General features: G+C 36.3%; 1 protein-coding gene and 1 long non-coding RNA gene across 51 annotated transcripts in view; one reads left to right on the top strand and one right to left on the bottom strand.

The window, feature by feature from the left end:
- The window catches only part of MEF2C (myocyte enhancer factor 2C), a 166,380-nt gene that overhangs the window by 11,589 nt on the left and 135,579 nt on the right, over positions 1-19,212 (bottom strand). For all 50 annotated transcript variants that reach the window (XM_054684198.2, XM_054684205.2, XM_054684202.2 and 47 more), the window contains 2 exons: positions 18,805-18,991; positions 16,005-16,052 (listed from right to left, as the gene is read on the bottom strand). In XM_054684198.2, coding sequence (XP_054540173.1) covers positions 16,005-16,052; positions 18,805-18,991 — 235 coding nt within the window. The remainder of the gene's footprint in view (positions 1-16,004; positions 16,053-18,804; positions 18,992-19,212) is intronic.
- The window catches only part of LOC112209212 (uncharacterized), a 72,039-nt gene that overhangs the window by 19,644 nt on the left and 33,183 nt on the right, over positions 1-19,212 (top strand). The gene's annotated exons all lie outside the window — the stretch shown is intronic.

Raw genomic sequence — 19,212 nt, 5'->3', positions numbered from 1 at the left:
CTATGGTTTTTCTTCCATCTGCTTTGCCCTCCTTACTAAGTTCAGTGTACAACCCTTGCTTTCCTCCTCACACAGAACTTCAGAAAGCAAGACTCCTTCCCTGGAGCTGAAATGAAGTGATGATGCCTCCGCTAAAGTGCTGATTCACCAAGGCACAGGAATAGCCATTGAACTGGAAGACTGAAAGGGTTTTCTTAGGTCTCTGATGTTCAGTATCCTACTAACAGAAAAGTGGGTATCCCAAGGTCTGCATTTTTCATATTTCAAAATATGACCAAGAGAGCTAGGGAGGAGTTGATTACAAATGCCAGCAGAGCTGGCATGACAGTGGACTCAGAAAGACATCTGCTGATTTCCTCCACTGCCTCTGAAGGGAGAATAAGAGAACTCAGCTACCTGATTCAACAATCCTTGCTAGAAACTAGACAGTTGTTTTCTGAAGCTTTCTAAAGCAGACAGTTAAACCTCATTGTTATTGCCATCATTACAAAACACAAGTATCTATTACCCCTGCATGAGTGAGATTGTGTGCTACCCAGTGAGGATGCAAAGACAAGGCCCCAGGCTTGAAAAGCTCTGAAATCTCTTTGTGGTAATCCAATACGTACTCATGGAAAACATAAAGACCAATACAAGGCAGCGTAGGGTGAGGTGCCTGCAGAGTAATCCAGATTAAGTGTTATTGAGTTCCCGGGAGAGAAGAGGTGATCCAATAAAAGATTCACGGAAGAGGCAGGAATTGATGAGGGCCTTAAAGAAAGGCCATAGGAAGATATGTTAGGCTTGTGACTAGGCAGTAGGAAAGGGCTGAGGTAGGAGTTTAAAGAGCATGGTAAGGGGCACTGAGAGGAACCTGTTTAGAAGGGGACCCGTGAAAAGAGAGGGGTGTCAGAGGCTCTGGAGGGATACAGGGGTTGGGCTGTGGAGATCTCAAATTCCAGGCTAAAAGTCCTTGGGTTTATATGGTGGAAATGAAAGTTTCAGAGTAGAGGTATGACACAGACCTCTAAGTGGTCAGAAAGATCTACTGGCATTGGTATACTCAGGAATTAGTAAGGCCTGCTAGTGTGGACCAGTCTGGAGACTACTTTGATGGCCTGAGATAGAGGCCATGAGGAACTGGGAAGGCAGAGCAAAGGTATATTTCAGGAGATATTTATGGGAACATCTTTAGAAGCAAAATATATTTGAGGCACACTGTATAAAGCAGATTTGTTCTTCATATCCCATTCATTTACCTGTCTCATTTTATGCATGAATAAACAGGCTGAATATATAACAAATAACTACAAGATTAAGTCTGTCAATTGGATTATGAATAAAATTATCCCAGTTCCTGGGGCAAAAAAACAAAAATAAAGCAAACTGGACATCCCCAAAATGTGTGTTAAGTGACAGAAGTCACTTAAGAAATGTTGGTTGAATCTGAATATCAATTCCCTTCTGTAAGAAAACTTCTGGAAAATTAGCCAAATTCTCTAAAGCTAGATAAATATGACAAACCCCAAAATTTTCTTTACAGTAAATTCGAACAGTATTCCATGGCAAAAGCTGTTACATAAAACAATGCATTTACTTTCTCTCACTAGAAGAAAAAAACAAACAAAAGAGAGTATGTTCACTTAAAAAAAAATGCTTGACAAAATGGAGTGCTTAGAGGAGTTTTATATTTAATATGTCATCCTGAATCATTTTTGTGAATATGTTATGAACTTAGTTTGAATTAATAGATTCTATGGGATAAAAAGAGAATAAGAACATCAAGGTCAATTCTGCTCTATACTTTGCTGTCAGCTGAAGGTCAGATGGACACACTGAAGACATATGTCACTTATCTATTAAGCCTGTGTGAGATCTGGTTTATATAAACAATCAAATGGAAAATTAGCTGGGTAATTTCAAAAGAAGGGGGAGAAAAAAGTCTGTTAAGCAGTGCAATGAAGCTTGAATAGATCAGAAGAAACTAAAACCCCAGCTCGGTAGATGCCGATACTGGTTTGCATGGAGGAGTTATTTTGCTAAAAGGAAGTAAAACCGCTTCGTGAAATGTGTTGTCCTGTGATATGACAAGCACTGGGCCAGTGTGCGAAAATGGAAATGCTTCACGGAGGCCTTGAGAAAAGTTTTTTTTTTTTTTTTTTTTAGCATTTTCTACAGTAAACTCTCTGAGAAATTCCAACAAAGCCTATGTCTTTTTGCCCACATTTTAAACAGTGATTCAGGGCAGCAGTAGGGGAAAAAAAAGTAAACATACATTGTAGCTTTTCATTCAATAAATACCTCAAAACTAAAAAAATTGATTTAAAAAGCCTTCTATTTTTCTCTTGGAATATTTCCTGTTATTTGGAAATTACGCCATTTTAGAAGATTAGTCACATATTTTAAGGTGTTTACATATTGAAATGTAAAATATTTTGAACCATGATGACACTTCTTACATTCATATTTTTAGAGCATCAAGTTATTTTTAAGAACAAATAAATTCTGCTTTTTGCTAGTGAATTTCTGCTGTTTTTAGCATATTGTGCCAGCTAGCATTTTGGAGCCGTATAATAACCATTTCTGTTTCCAGCCACCAAATTGTTATTCTTTGGGCATAATATAGATTCAGGAATGCAAGACTGTGGATCCTAAACCAGTGATATAGAAACCTATGATTTGAAAATCAATGATGAATACATGCGTGTGGTTTACTGCTAAGAAGAGCCTGCATTTAAACCGGCTGGGAAACCGCAGCCTCCTCCTCACTCAGAACGCTGCGGCCTGTGTTGAGCCTGTTGTCCCACCTTAAGATAAATTCACCAAAGAGAATGGTCGCATTTAAATTCAGGGGTCCGGGAGGTGGGAAACACCACCTCTCAACAACCTTCTAATATACGGATTCAACCTTTTTTCATGCTATGTTTTAAAATTACCCTCTGCCTGGACAATTATCAATTTAGACGTGACTGTATGCAGATGTCACATTCCTCTGACCACTTAAAGGCACAAAAATTATAAAGCAGGAGTGAATGGATTTCCTGATTATAGATTATAAGAAAATGAAGTACAGACCAACTTTAGAGTCAGTTTGTTTTATAGTTTCATTTGATTAAAAATATTGTTTTACATAAAAATAACAAATTTAAGCATATATGAGTTAACTTACATAAAGGATTAGAGAATCTACCTCTTCTGGTTACAAGTTTGTATATACTCATATTAAAGTTAGTGTCAATACATAGAACTTGAATGTGGTGTTAGGAGAAAAACATTTTTCTCCCCAGTTAACTTGCAAACACTTGCTGCATTTTTTTTTTATTGACTCCTATTTTAAGAAGTTGTAAATTCAAAGAACATATTCCTGGCTTAAGATATTATGAGGAAGGCATTTTGCCTTGTCTCACAGAGCTCACTTGAACATGTAGCTCTCTTTGAGCTCAAAGTTCTGAAACTTTATTTGGATGTTTAGGCATTTTGAGTTTTCTTCACTTGTTTCTTTTTCTTTTCTAGGACTTTGAATTATGAATACAAGCATATAAGACTAATAAGCATAAACAGAATTAGTCACTATGGACCATGGCTAATTCTGCCATTGGCATAACCATTTTTTAATCTACCAAACTGTCATCTTCCATTATCCCCTCTCCTTCTTCCATCTCCATATCCAATGAGATACCAAATCTTATTCATTTTTCTTCAAAAATGCCTGTCTCTACTTCCACTGCCACCATCTTAGCTTTGGCTTTCATCACCATTTGAATAAATATTTCAGCAACTCTCCATCTGGGCGTCTGGTCTCTAGTTGAGGGGTTCTTCACCAGGCCTTAAGAGGAGTTTCAGGCCTTCAGAGGAGTTCCTTAAAGCTGTATGCAAACTTTTGTGCATTTGTGTGATGCTAACCAACCCACTCAAGGAAGTCTTTCTGAACTGCTACTTCCATCATGTTCCTTTTTCATACATGAGTGCTTAACACAGTTGAGTCAGTGCCCTGCATGGCTCTCAGAACTGTCTACGGTTGACACACTCTATCTATGAAACCTAATTTCCAATGGTCACAGCCTGCCTTATGGTCCTCGGAATATATGCAAATCTTTGCTCTAGCAGTTCAATAACTGGCAGTATTGGCTCTCCTGTTTAATTCAAATTTATCTTTTAAGGATCAACTAAAGTTCCAACTCTTTCATGATGCCTTTCAGACAACTTCAGCCCACACTGAATTCACTCCCCTCTGCTGCAATTAGTGGCAGTGATAATACAGAGTACTAGTTCTTTATATGTTTCAGGTGCTTCACAAATAGATATATAGAATATGCTAGAAAAATTAAGAATTATTCAGGAAAGGCACTAAAAGGTAAGTTATTGAGGGACAATGAGGTGAGAACTGAAAATGTAATGAGTAACTTGTTAAATTGAAACATCAAGGGTCTCTTCTCTTTATGCTACTTGAGAAAATTTTATATTTTAGATAATGATTGCAAATTGATGACCAAGTACACTATTGAGACAAACTGCTTATCTATGAAAGCCAGGAAATTTATAATATGAAAGCCAGGAAATCATGTAAGTGCCCACCTACTAAATTTGTTTATAGAGAGTTAATTAAAGCATCTTTTCTACCTGTTGCACCTGTTAAACATTTCACAGCACATTACCTTAGCTAACTGCAAGTGGTAGAATTAAACAAGTCAGACATTTTCCCTAATGAAAATGAAAAGTTGAAGTCTCTGGTATTTTCTTCCACACTGACGAGTATTTGTTGCCACAGGTTGTCGTTATATCAAGGTAAATCTCAATACTAATTTACTCATACAGAACTTTTCACCAAAAGATAAGCTGCATGATATCCTAGGAAAAAGAATGGTGGCAGGGTGGCTATTAAGAGTGAATAGGAATTTATCAGATGGTTCAGAGAGAGGCTTTGCGGAGAGAAGGAATGCAGGACAGAGAGATCTCAGAGTTTAGAAGGAGGGGCATTCCTCTGAAGATGAAACAATGGATCTTGAAGAGCAGAAAGTTTTCCGAAGTTGAAAAAGAAGGCTTGGCTAACATGAACCTCTAAGATTATGTTAACTTTACACTGTAGGCTTTATACTAAGCTTTTACCAAATTTTATACTCTAGAAAATGAGTGCCTAAGATAGCTTCTTAGTTGTTAGCTTTATTAAATTTGTGTTAGGAAAGGAACAATGATGGCAGTGGAAAGGAGAGACAAAAGGGGGTTGGACTGCTGTTAGAGAAACTAGTTAGAATGCCTTGCTCTAGAATACATGAGAAATGATGTCTGAATGAGGCAGCGCAGAGAGAAAGGTTTACAGGCATCCAGGAGTTGGGGACAAAAAAAAGATAAGGCAGAGGAATCTAGGTTCTACTCAAAATGTTTCTGTTAAGAGTTCTCTCAACCCTACTGAGCCTTAGTTTTCTCAATAGAAGTATTTCCCTAGTGTGAGAGAAGCATGAAAGTAATCTGAATGAGAGGCTCTCAGGTACTCATCTGAGGCAGTCATTGAGAATCTTACCATCCAACAATATTAGCAATCGCTAACACAGTGTATAGTATTATTTACCAACAACACAACATTAAGCATACACATTAACTGCTCAGAAGAGTACCAGGCACTTGTAACTGCTATGTAAGTGCTAGATATTATACATGGATATAAAGCACTTTTAATCTTCACAAGAACAACCCTGTGGGATACTAATAGTATCCCTATGAAAAATGAGAAATGAGAAAACTGAAGAAAAGAGAGGTCCAGGAATTTGCTCAATGTCAAACAGCTATCAACTGGTGGAGCTATGATTTGAACCCAAGCAGTATGTCCAGAGTCCGTGCCCTGAAGTACAACACTACACTGCTCCTTCAGAACAAGTCATGCTCTGAAATAGTGAAAGCCTTTCTATGTCGAGTCTCATTTGCAAATTATGGGGATACAAATGAAGAGAGGACACAACTAGGGACAGGACAGTCAAGGTTGTCCTAAGCCAGAGGTGATGTGCAAGTTTGAGGGACATGTTGTAAGGTCAACTTGGGCATAGTAAATAGTAGTTCTGGTTCAGAAGACACTGAATTCTCATAAAGAGGCACAGAATGGTGATGTTCAAACCATATTTCTGGTCTCTTTCTAGATAAATAAATATTTACACGTAGGAAATACTGAGTTTAGCTACACTGAACACCAGAGTAGCTGCTTTAACTTTTAGTGTGCTATTTTGAGTGGATGATTAAATATGCTTTTAAAAGTAGATTTTGTAATATTTTAGTCAATAATCTTCTCCCCTGTAATATACTTAAATGGTAACGATGCTTACTTACTTACTGTCAATTTAAGAGACCAGCTTCTATCAGAAACACCCAATGTTACAGTGAAATGTCCAGTATTTTTTCGTATCCGCGATTAGTTGTTACCCGGGAAATAACTTCTAATATATAAATGTATAAAAATAATTTTGTTTAGTAATTTGTTAATAGTATCTGATTTTGAGGGATTTGAAGCAAATTGCCACAGGAAAACATTAAGCTGAACACATAGCTGGACCTCTGAAGTATCAATTTGCTGCTTTTACTTCAACAAAATGTTTTACTCACTTTAAAAAAAAAAGCAATTTTGAAAACAGTTACAGCATACTGGGTTGTTAGACAGGAAATGTCACATACATAATAATGCTCACTATCATCAATTAATTTTATATTTATTTTTTAAAGTTTTAAGATTAAAAGTTAGTTTCCAATATCAGGATATTTTTTTGTGCCTCAAATGAACATACATCTTTTTATAGAAAATTACTTTAAATTGTGTATCATAAACTTGCTCATACAATCCCCTACTCTACTGGAAGTGAGAGTTGAAAAAAAAATTAGTGGAAAAATATGATCTTCTAGACTGCAGTCCTAGACTGAATGCCTGAAACCTTGTTACATATGCTAGGAACTGTGAGTTATTCAGCTGTTGTGTATCAAAATCAGTTTTGTTTTTATTTTTATTTTTTTGAGAAAAAAAGATATTTTACATTGAATAGCTCTAAGAGAAAAGGCAACCACAAAACATTCAGGGGTCAGAAATCTGGGAATGATGAAAATTTCAATATGCTTAATGTAGAAAGGGGGCAAATCAGATTTCTGATTCTTATCTTGCTAAAGACTCCTAATTAGGGATTCTTCCACACAAAATAAAGGCTCCACTTTTTCTGGGGGTTTCTTAGGGAAATTATATAATAATGCATAATGTTAAACTATGAAGAAACTTCTGTGAAACCTCAGTGCATTCTGTGGTATATTCTTAGAGAAATACCCCAAGACTATACCAAAGCCAAGAACTATTCTTGGCCATACCAGTTCAGGGGCATCAGACGTTCTAAAAAGAGAGCTGTCTCTTCTCTTTGACCATGTCACCTGATGCTGGACCAGAGCTTCAGGAATTTCATATCTAGCCTATTTGTCCTTGATGTTTCTTGGGCTGTGTTTTGTTCAGCGATTTTGCGTGTGTGTGTGTGTGTGTGTATGTGTGTGTGTGTGTGTGTGTGTGTGAAATTAACAGTCTGTCAATGAGACAATGAGCTTTTAACGTACAGCACATACTGTGTAAGCTCTGGATTGTGAGGGAGAGGTAAAGAATTTTTACTTATTACTAAGTTGTTTTTCCAAAGATTGAGAGTCCATCAAGTAGGTTTGTGTTGGCAAACATTTTCTCATTTGTCCTAACTGTCATGCGGATTTAGGCATCACCATCCCAGCTTTTGACAGATGAGGAAACTGAGGCTTAAGAAGCTTCCGTTACTTGACTGAGATCACCCTGTCAGCAAGGAAGAGGCTTTGATTTGAATCCAAAATGCAGGTTGCTACCACTACATTACAAAAGCCAGATGTCTGAGATTTAGCATGCATCCTTGTATTTGCAAATAAGGAAGAAATTGACAATCTGATGTTTCCAGTACAAAAAAAAAAAAAAACCCAAATATCATTCTCCTTTGGGTACTGATTTACTGAAGGGATAGTTTTTAATTGCATCATAAAAATGCTATTGAACCACACTATCTTTAAAAAATTCCATTTAACTATGAATGATAGATTTATGACTCATTTAATTGTTCACTTCTTGAGATTTTGGGGCTGTCTCTTTGCTAAAAATGAGGGGGTGTCTTCATTATTGACACAATCGCTCATTCTTTCAGTCATTTTTATAAACAAAAATATTGAGACAGTATAAATTAGAGAGAGCATGACAGAAGAGAAAGAATAATTACTTGTGGTTTTAACATTTACACAACTGCTGCGAACACATCAGAAGTTCATAACGTTCAAAGTGAAATGTGTTGCACTGTACTGTACTGCTCTCACATTCTGCTTCAGATTTATTAATACATCTGCTTTACTTCCACCCTTGAGGATAGGAGCCCCGTGCTGGACATCTCTGTGAAGCCTACTGGTGTGCTCCCTTCACCACACATTTCATAAATACTACTGGAACTGCATTAAGCTAAACATTATAACCAGAAAGGCTAGAAAATCAAGAATGTAGATGATTATAACCATAGCTCACATTTATTAACAGGCACTTACTCTGGGGCAGAAACTGTGCTAGACCCCTTCCATCAGTTATCTCATTTAATTTTTACAACAATCCTGAAAAAGAGGAGTTTAACAGACTTTTCAAGGGCAATAGTGCCATCCCTAAAATAATTTGTATATCACATACTTTCCTTGGTTGATTTATTTTTTTGAATATCTGCCTCTGGAATCTTTTCCCAAACTACTCCTTGGGCAAAAATTTTGGTCCATGGTTTTACGGTTTTCACTGAGTTGCTTAATATTAGAGCCAACTAAAGATTCAGTTTTCTTGATTGTTATGTAAATTAATGTTATAATGTTTGAATATGTAAACTGGCCATAGATTTAGTTTTCTCTTACTACTATATTATAATGTTCTATATTAGTATAGCAGGGCTTTTTCCTCCTTATACTTTAAATACAACATAATCGGTTCTTTATAATAACTGGAGGTGGTGGGTGGACTCTAAGGTCAAGAAATTGTAAAAAGAAGGCATAATGTCTAGTAAAATAGATAAACTTAAATATTGAGTTCAGTTAAAACAATTGAAATGGAGCAATAATAAATAAACACAGTGAATACTTAGCACCTTTTGGACGTATCAGTTGGTTATAAATTTAAACTGTTTATCCAAGGTTCTTGGTATAATACTTAAGTTTAACATAGCTAATGATCTTTCAAATATGATACTGTATCATGACTAAATATTCTTTGGATTGAAATTCAACTGAAACATACTATGTAAGTGTAACTGCAAAATTTAAGTGATTGGCAAAGGTTTGTCTAAAAACAGCAGATTATACTCTTGGCTGACAGCCTTGAAGCACCGAGTGAGAAAGTCCCTGGTAAGTAAAAAACTGATTTCCAAAAGAGGGGGTTTTTAACCAAATCCCCCCTTCAGCATCTGCTCTCTACTGATGCACAATGTCACATCACTGATGATTATGAAAAAAGCTTTCCTTTCTGTGTTATCTCCAAATAAAATCTTATCGTGATGCCAAAGATAGGGAAGAGGAACCTAATAGGTGTATAAAGAGAAAAGACTGCTTTGAGAAAAAAAGACAAATTCTGAATAAAACTAGTATTTCAGGGGGAAGTATTAACTGCTTGAATTTAATATTAAAAACAACCAAGGTTTTATTATCCTTCACACTATTAGGTTAAATCAATGGGATATGAGTAAAGAAACCAATCTTCACAGTACTTTACTGTATATATAGAAGGATAGAGGATAAAAAGGATACAATTTGTGAAATCAGAAATCAGGATAAACAAAGGGCTCTAAAATCTGCTAAAACACTCTCTAGGAAGTTATAACCTAAAATTTTCTTTTTTTCCTCTGGAAATCAAACTCCTTAAGAATGAAGTCAAACCAAAGGGGTCGAAGGCATATTTTACAACATCCTGACTTAACCTGTAACATTTTTCATTTGTCTTGTCTTTGACCTGCCTTTCCCACTTCAACATGAGCCCCTAGAGAATGGTATCAAGGTAATGGTTTATCTATAATTTGCCTGGTTTTGTATATGGAAAGTGAACACTGATTTTCTTGGCAGTAGCTGCATACCACATGCTGTAGCTATCTAATTTGAGGACTAGGTTTTTTTTTTTTTCCTTTAATCTTGATAAACTTGGTTTGGGTTAAAAATATCATTGTTACTTAATTTCATAAATAATAATAATAAAGCAATGCCGTTAGTTATTTACTTATGTTTTGGGTGAACTCCCAAGGTAAAACTGCAAATGAATTCAGAATTTTTAATTCAGAACAATTCAAACTAATGGAACAATACTTTCAAAACAGAACCCAACTATTAACCTAGATTTTTTTCATTTGCTGCTTAATAATATTTTAAAAATAATATAAAAATTGTATCTTTATACTAACAATTACTTTTCTTATTTGAGGGTAATTAAGTATCTTTCTCCCTTTCTTGAATATTGCAATCTTAAGTTATGTTTTCCTGGGCAACAAAAAATGCAAACTTGTTAAAGCCAATTTTTTAAACTAAATTTTTAACCACTTCACTGATATTTTAAGTCACTAAGTAAGAATTGCAGAGAAGTCTTTCTGGCCAATAAGAAAGTCAGCCAAGAAATTTTTGATAAGTATTCTTGAAAACAAATACTTGCAAAACAATGGTACTGGTACAGAAAAATTAAGCATTGTCTGACCTTTCCTCTTTCCACTTAGTTCTATTTTGTAATATGCTAAGTTTTTTCTTTTTCAATGCTAGATGAATTACAAAAACATAAGCAAAATTTTATGATTATATTATCATAAAACATTGCGTGTAAATGGATTGTAAAAATATTTGTTTCTTATCTCCAATCTGAGTAAGTACTAAGTTCAAAGGTGCTGAGTCATGACCTAAGGTCTTGCTAGATGGAGTCTTTCCAGAGTCTGGAAACCAGATCTCTTATTCACTGCTCAATATTTATCCACGGCAGTACACTGCCACCATCAACTCTCTACGTATTAAGCTGACATAAATTAAGCATGCCAGAAGTGACAATGCTTGATAACCAAATGCATAAAATAGTCAACAATTAACAATCAAAATAAGAAAACAGATGTTAGTTTCTTTTTATATAAAATTATATCTAATTTACAATAAATGCCAATTAAAATTATTAACCAATATACATAAATCTCCTTTGCCTTACTGTCAAATAGCTATGTAGATTGTAAAATTATCTTAAATGTTCAAATGAATTCCTAAAGGTTTTTCGTTTCTTTTTTCTCTTTCTTTTTTTGATCTCAACTATGAATCAATAACTCCTTGAGCATACTGGTCCTTTCTACTCAATAAAAGGCAATCGTATTATCAAAGTGAAAACAAAGGATACTAACGGGATAGTGAATAATCCAACACAAGGCATTGCTCTGCTAATGGTTATTTCCATTAAATCTAATGACTACAAAACAACCGAACTTGATCTTACCATCATCAATAACCACTCAGATTAGCATGTTAAAAGCTTTAATGTGGTCAGGCATGGTGGCTCACGCCTGTAATCCCAGCACTTTGGGAGGCCGAGGTGGGCGGATTGCCTGAGCTCAGGAGTTTGTGACCAGCCTGGACAACGGGTGAAACCCCATCTCTACTAAAATACAGAATATTAGCTGGGCATGGCAGCGTGCACCTGTAGTCCCAGCTACTCAGGAGGCTGAGGCAGGAGAGTTGCTTGAACCCAGGAGGCAGAGGTTGCAGTGAGCTGAGATCACACCACTGCACTCCAGCCTGGGTGACAGAACAAGACTCCGTCTCAAAAAAAAAAGTTTTATAGAGTTATGACAAAATGTTATTTTAAAAGCAGTGACTTTTCATTTAGGTTGTTGAGAGGAAAGAATTAAGTAGTGGATGAATAACCATCAACTGAAACCTTAGAAAAGTCACTGTTACTAATGTATTATAATGACTTGCTGTATATTTCTCTTATACCAAGAGTACAACTCCATCCTGCTACTTCTTTATTACCCTTTGTCTTCATCTTTGAAAGTATTTCAAGTTAAGTGATGATAAGAAGTTGTATTAAGAGGTGATTTGTGATGGTCTGAGATACCAACCCACATTTCATTTACTACTATATGTCAGCTCTTCAGGTTTTCCGTTAAGAATATTAGAGGAGTTAATGAAACTTTGCTTTATTGGCCCAGGGTACTCAGCCATTTAATCAAATGGTTAATTAAACATTCGTTGTATACTGTTTCAGAAGAATACATTATTTTTGTGAGTTACAGATCAAGGGTATATCTTTTTTTATTGAAAATTACATAATTTATTTGAAATGTTCCTTCTGGTTTACATCAACACTATTAAAACTTCATGGCTAGAAGATCTATTTTTCCCTTACTCAGCTAACAAACATTTACCAAGTATCTGCTGTGTGCTAACACTTATGTGTTAAACTGGGCATACAAACTGAATAAGAAAGAGTTTGCCTCCACAGAGCTGAGCGTCCTAGAGAGATGTGCCCAGATGTTGCAATCATAATGCAATGAGAAATGTAATGTTGGTACAGGCTACTATGTAAGCACAGGAAAGAGGTGCATAACTTGTCTGTTAGAGTCAGGAAAGGCTTTTCTCAAATGGCTGAACTGAATTCTGTGGGATGACAAAGAGTGCTCAATAGCATGAAGCAGAAGAAGGAAAGGCGTGCTAGGATTGCATAGGTAAGAGTAAGCGGCTGTGACATTGCCAAGTGGCGGCACAGTGTAGCAATTAAGAGCACACACTGAGGCCGGGTGCAGAGGCTCACGCCTGTAATCCTAGCACTTTGGGAAGCCAAGGAGAGAGGATTGCTTGAATCCAGGAGTTCAAGACCAGCCTGAAAACCATAGCAAGACCCCATCTCTATAAGGAAAAAAAATTAAAAAATTAGCCAGGAATGGTGGTGCATGCCTGTGGTCCCAGCTACTCAGTAGGCTGAGGGAGGTGGACTGCTTGAGACCAGGAGATTGAGGCTGCAGTGAGCCTAGATCGCGCCACTGCACTCCAACCTGGGTGACAGAGCAAGAGACTGTCTCAAAACACACACATATAAACACACAGTATGGGACCTGACTACCTGGGCTCTTCCTTGGGCAATTACTTAATTTCCCTGTGCCTCAGTTTCCTAATCTGTAGAAAGGGCATAATGTGAACACTTACTTTAAACGACTATTATGAGAATGATACTTTTGGTAGAGTGCACAGTAAGAGCAGTTTAGATGTCTACTGTTAGTAGAGCTGGAGGGCCGGGTTCTTGATAGCAGTGGCAGAAGGGAAGAAGGTTAAGGCTGGAGAGTAGGAATGGGCCCAGGGATAAGATATTCACGGTTAATTTTGAAAGAGAAGCCATGGCTGGATTTTTGGCATGTGAATGATGACCTACAGTTAGCTCAAGGTTTTAAGAAAGAACAAGCAGTCCTGGGGAGACTGGAGCAGGATGCAATATAAAGCAGGGAGATGAATTAGGATGTTCTAGAAACTTACTGGATGATGGTATGATGAGAAAAGGATGGCTCAGACACTGGATGGGAAAGATGCTACACTTTATGATAAAAGTGAGCTGAAAAAAAGCATGCTTACCTTTTTGGTCTTTTAGTATTTATAGGCACAAAATAAATGTTCAATTTACTTCCTTGCCTCATGAGACTCTCCCTCCCTCTCACTTTTTTTTTTTTTTTTTTTTTTTTACAAAGTGAGATGACTTGATTTAGAAAAAAACTGCAGCTGCTAAAAAGTAACGTAATTGCAGTCTCGCCACTTGGCCTCAAGAGTTTCAAACTTTATCTGAAACCTTGAATTTCAATGACAATATGCAAAATTTGGAAGCTATATTTTGGCCTTTTTGCTTTGGTTTTCTTCTCTGAAAATGTAGCAACATTCTGGCTGGCCTTGTTTTCCTCTGGTGTTATGTGATTCTCTGACATCAGCACAGATATATTCAGCCTGACATATGATACTGGTTGGCATGAGAAAGAAGGGGAAGATGGCTGAGTTTATGAGTAGGACATGACAGCTAAGCTTGAGACTAAGTGGCATCTGCAACAGGTGTTCCTTGGGACCAGAGTTAGAAAGGGCTTCTTCCTCTATTTTTAAAATATGGGTAACACTTTCACAGCTATATAGAAACTGTGAAAACTACATGCTCTTAGCTATAATATGCAATCAAGATATAATATTTATTATCACCAGGGTGGAGTAATTCAGTATCTTTCTTTTGGTTTTCTTCTATTTCTGAATTAGAAGATTCTCATACCTATGGTAGAGGTCCTGAGGTAAGAGGATGAATTTGCTAAGTGCATAAGATTTTGTTAGTTCCATGTTACTATATCCTACATGTGTCAAACTTTTATGCTTACAGGATTGAGAGTCTTCTCTATCCCTAGAGGATCATTAAACTTAGCCAACTGTCTGGGAATTGACAATGACAGAATAATTGAACAACCAAACACTTTTTATTTTCAATATAGGATTCCAAAGCATTCTAGCTATTAAGCAGTAACAAGCCACTTCCATCAAAGCTGAGTAGGCCATGTTTTCCTCCACATTTTTTTTTTTTTTTTTTTTTTTTACTACTTTTAATGACTTTCAGAACCACTACTAGCTGTTTCCATAATGGCAAGCAAATCGGTGCAGTGAGATATTGGGTAAAACATCATAACATCTAAACCATTTTTCTTATATTATATGTTGGTCTTTGTGACCACCCAATTCTCAGTCCTCACCATTCTTTCTAATCATAGTGTTTGGCAGAGACTTGGATCCAAGATACATTGGTCTGGATTTGATCTGGTTCTCTCATTTTGAGGCTACAAACCACAAAGTATTTTTTGAGGGAAAAAATTTCATTTCCATGTCCAGCAAAATACTACGTGAGTTTACACACTAATTTGACTCGACCTAATTTTCAAAAGATATATAAAATAGGAAGCTAGTGTTATTCATCTTGTTTGCTAATCACTGTGTAGGTCTAATACTTTTTCTTCATTATTCAGTGAATTAGTGAAGAGCCAGCATCAGAACAGAGAAACTCTACCCTCAAATAGATATATTTATAAAAATGTATTTGTAAACCAATTTTCTTTATCTTCTTTCTTATAATTAGCAGGCTATTCTACTTGACCCTGGCAAAATATTTTAATTAGGCTATCCATGGCTATTTCAATAAACTTGATTTTTTTTGACATTTCAAACATAACCTTGTGTCATTCATGCCTGCCTCCTACTATTTTAAATGTGTAGCATGTTCCAGCTGCAGAAATTACCATGGTTACTTGTTATGCCAATAGTGAACTGCAGTTGGCATTTGAAAGTATTGTGCTATCTTGCCTCTGCATTGAAAATGACATCGATATCTCAATAATCTCAATATTACAAATTAACACGGAAACCTGGAGAAATGTGACTGAGACAATTATTGGTCACAGTGTAAGAAGTTCTTAGCTGAAATATATTTTAGGGTCTTTTTGGGATGCATTATATTCATGTTGTCTAAGAGCTCATTTTAATGCCAATGTGATTTTATTTTATTAACAGTATTGTTGAATGATTAAAATCTTAACCCCTCCTTTTCTTTATGTACTCTTCTTTAGAAATGCACAGAAGTTCAATACTTCTTTGGCTGGAAAATGATTCACATTTAATGTGAAATGATTAACAGAGAACACAAAAAGTATGGTTTGCTGAAGGTACTCTTGTGTCCAAGGATGGTATCCAGGATTAAGTTGATTGGATCAGAGCCCTTAATTCTCTGCTGACCAGTTGAAGCTTTATTAAGGAAGGTTCTAGTTAATAAATAGTTTTCTTCTAAGTTACTATTTAACCACTCCTGCTTCAGAAAAGTGCTTTAAAAATTCTTGGTGTCATTTTTCCATGCCTCTCACAGATCTCTTAACTTTATTTGTTCAAAAGACTTTGTCCTGCAAATCACCTAGTAGAAGAACTCAGAACAATGATACATACTGCAGTACGGAGTCTGGGCTTACCTGCACTGGTGCCTGCACCAGATGTGAGGTCTCCACCCATCAGACCACCTATGGATTAAAGAGGAAGATCAAAACGAGAAAGGCTAAAGGCCCACAGAACAAAACACTTTACCTTCAGCAACCTCAGTATTTTGTCCTCTTGCAATAGTCATAAACTTGTAAAGTACAACCCAAGTCAGATGGCTGACATTTGTTTTATTGTGCCATGCTGTGCTCAAACGTTAAAAATACATTCAATCACTGACATTTTGCAGAATCTTTTTTCTAAGAAAGTTACATTTTAAAAAATCCAGTCTTTGGTCTCTGCATTTTTATTATTTCTAAGTCTAGGTTTTCCCTAAGCAGATGTTTTATAGAAAGTGAAAGAAAGAGTAAGGTCTACTATATGCTTAGATGACCTCACATTTGATGTTTAGTTCTTTGTAAATATGTTTTATGCCATTAATTTTGTGCAATAATTGTCCAGAAATTTGATCGTTTCATGAATCTACCCACATTTACTACTCAAATCTTATTGACTGACACAATATAACAAATTTTTCACCGGCCACAAATTAAGAAACATATGCTTATTCATTGCTAACTTTAGAAAGTATGTTAAAATTTGGCAATGTTTATTTATGAGAGTCAAGATGTTTCAATAAGGTATTGAACATAAAAATTACTTTTAGTTTTGGGCCTGGCGCGGTGGCTCATGCCTGTAATCCCAGCACTTTAGGAGGCCGAGGTGGGCGGATCACGAGGTCAGGAGATAGAGACCATCCTGGCTAACACGGTGAAACCCTGTCTCTACTAAAAATACAAAAAATTAGCCAGGCGTGGTGGCGGGTGCCTGTGGTCCCAGCTACTCGGGAGGCTGAGGCAGGAGAATGGCGTGAACCCGGGAGGCAGAGCTTGCAGTGAGCCGAGATGGTGCCACTGCACTCCAGCCTGGGCGACACAGCGAGACTCCGTCTCAAAAAAAAAAAAAAAAAAAAAAAAAAATTACTTTTAGTTTTGAAAAAACAACATTCAGTCAAAAGAATAATAGTGAGAATATCATCTAGATTTTCTAATTGCCTCTAAGTGATACTCTGTAATTATTAGTTGGTTCAGGTTTTGGAATTAAAAGAAAATGTTTGTTTATATATATATACATATATACACACGATTTTTTTTTTTTTTTGAGACAGAGCTTGCTCTGTTGCCCGGGCTGGAGTATAGTGGCAGGAATATGGCTCACTGCAGCCTCAACCTCCCAGGCTCAAGTGGTCCTCCCACCCCAGCCTCTCGAGTAGCCGGGACCACATACACAAGCCACTGTACCTAGTTAATTTAAAAAAAAAATGTTTGTAGAGATGGGGTTTCTCTATGTTGCCCAGGCTGGTCTTGAATTCCTGGGCTCAAGAAATCCTCCCACCTCAGCCTCCTAAAGTGTTGAGATTACAGGCGTGACCCACTGCATCTGGCCTTCGTTACAATTTAAGCAAATGTTTATTATTTCCAATCAGATAATATTTTGGAAATACCGTATCAAATTCAAAAAAATGAGCATGAGTTTATCAAATAGGAAAGTGAACTGCATTCTAGTATGATCTGAAAGGAATACATGTGGTTACTGAAAATTCATACGAAAATTTTCAAATATATTCAAAAGTCAAGAGAATGGCTCAATGAAGTCCTTTGTATACATTTCCCAGACTCAAGATTAAAATTTTTTATTTGGATGAATTTAATTGTATTTTCTATATAAAGCTTCTGTAACAAAAATAGTAATACATGTTTGGTTTTAATTGTAAGGCAGATATATAAGTATTCTACAGGAAAATTCCTCCATGAATAAACTATTTTCATACAGCTATGTGTATGTAGGATATATTAAAAATTTCCTATAGAGTACTTTTAAAAATATGAAATGCAAATATATAATGGTTTGCTGTATGTGACTTAGAAATACAATTATTTTTGATGCTGCTTCTGGAAATATAAAGGAATAATTTTGTTATATTCAATATGCATTGACTTGGTTCCTACTGTTAGTTTAGCAAATCAAGAGAACATTCTTCCCTTAAATGTTCTTTAAATCCAGTATCAAAATAGACATATATTAAATACAATTCATCATAATGTATTGATTGTTCTAAGTACTAAGAATGGATGAACTTTTTCTGAGCAATTATTTTTCTCTTGGACACTGTGAATTGAACAACAGCAAGTAAAAGTGCAGAGACAAATTTGGGGCAGGTGTACATGTGTTTAATTAACTTCATTTCTGACTCAGCTTTGCTTTTATTTCACATGTCTTACAAATGATGCTATCTTATCATATTTCCTTTCTGCCTAAGTCCTTTGTGGGATAAGTTACTGTATAAATAAAAAAAAAATGACCCAAATACTAAATAACAAATAACTAAGTGGGATAAATACTATCACAGAACACAGGGGAAGGTTTCACAGAAGTGGTAGCTTGGCCAGGAGGAAGAGGGAAAATGGCATTTTAGGCAGGGAGGACGAGCAGAAGTAAAAGTGTGGAGAAAGGATATCTGACATCCTGTTTGAGAGTATGTGGTTAAAATATAGCCACAGGAGGAGATAAGTGACAGAATGAAAAAGATAAACGGCAGATTATGAAAGATTTCGAAAAACATACTAAAGAATTTAGGCTCTATCATGCAGGAGACCTAGCTCGGGGGTGGATGGTAAGCCATGAAGGAGAGTAAGTGGAAAACCAGAAAACATCTCGTAGATAAAGCAGTGTTGGCTTTGCCGAAAATGGTTCCTTCCAACTATCTGTTAGCATTACATCCTTATGAGGACATACCTGTGTTACCTGCACTTGGAGGTCGATGTGTTACACCAGGAGACATACTATTCCTCTGCAGAGAAGGATGAGCCAGTGGCAATAGGTTGGGGTTTCCCAGTGAGCTGACAGGGTTGCTGTACACCAAACTGTTGTGGCTGGACACTGGGATGGAGACTGGCATCTCGAAGTTGGGAGGTGGAACAGCCTGCAGGAACAGAAAACAAAACATAGGTAAAAGAAAAGAATTAATAACAGAAGCTCTTCAAGACAGCCCTTATTTTTCCAAGAAAAATTCTACATTCCAAACTACTTTGTGTCTAGAAGACCATTAAGAAGAGCTCTCAAGACGTTCAGATCATAAATTGATTTCTTAAATGTGCTTAGAACTCCTTCTTTGCAACCATTAAAAAACGTTTCACTTTTGTT

The sequence above is a fragment of the Pan troglodytes genome, chromosome 4, assembly GCF_028858775.2.
Source record: "Pan troglodytes isolate AG18354 chromosome 4, NHGRI_mPanTro3-v2.0_pri, whole genome shotgun sequence".
NCBI lineage: Eukaryota > Metazoa > Chordata > Mammalia > Primates > Hominidae > Pan > Pan troglodytes.
The sequence above is the reverse complement of the archived record's forward strand: the minus strand, read 5'-3'. Positions and strand labels throughout refer to the sequence as shown.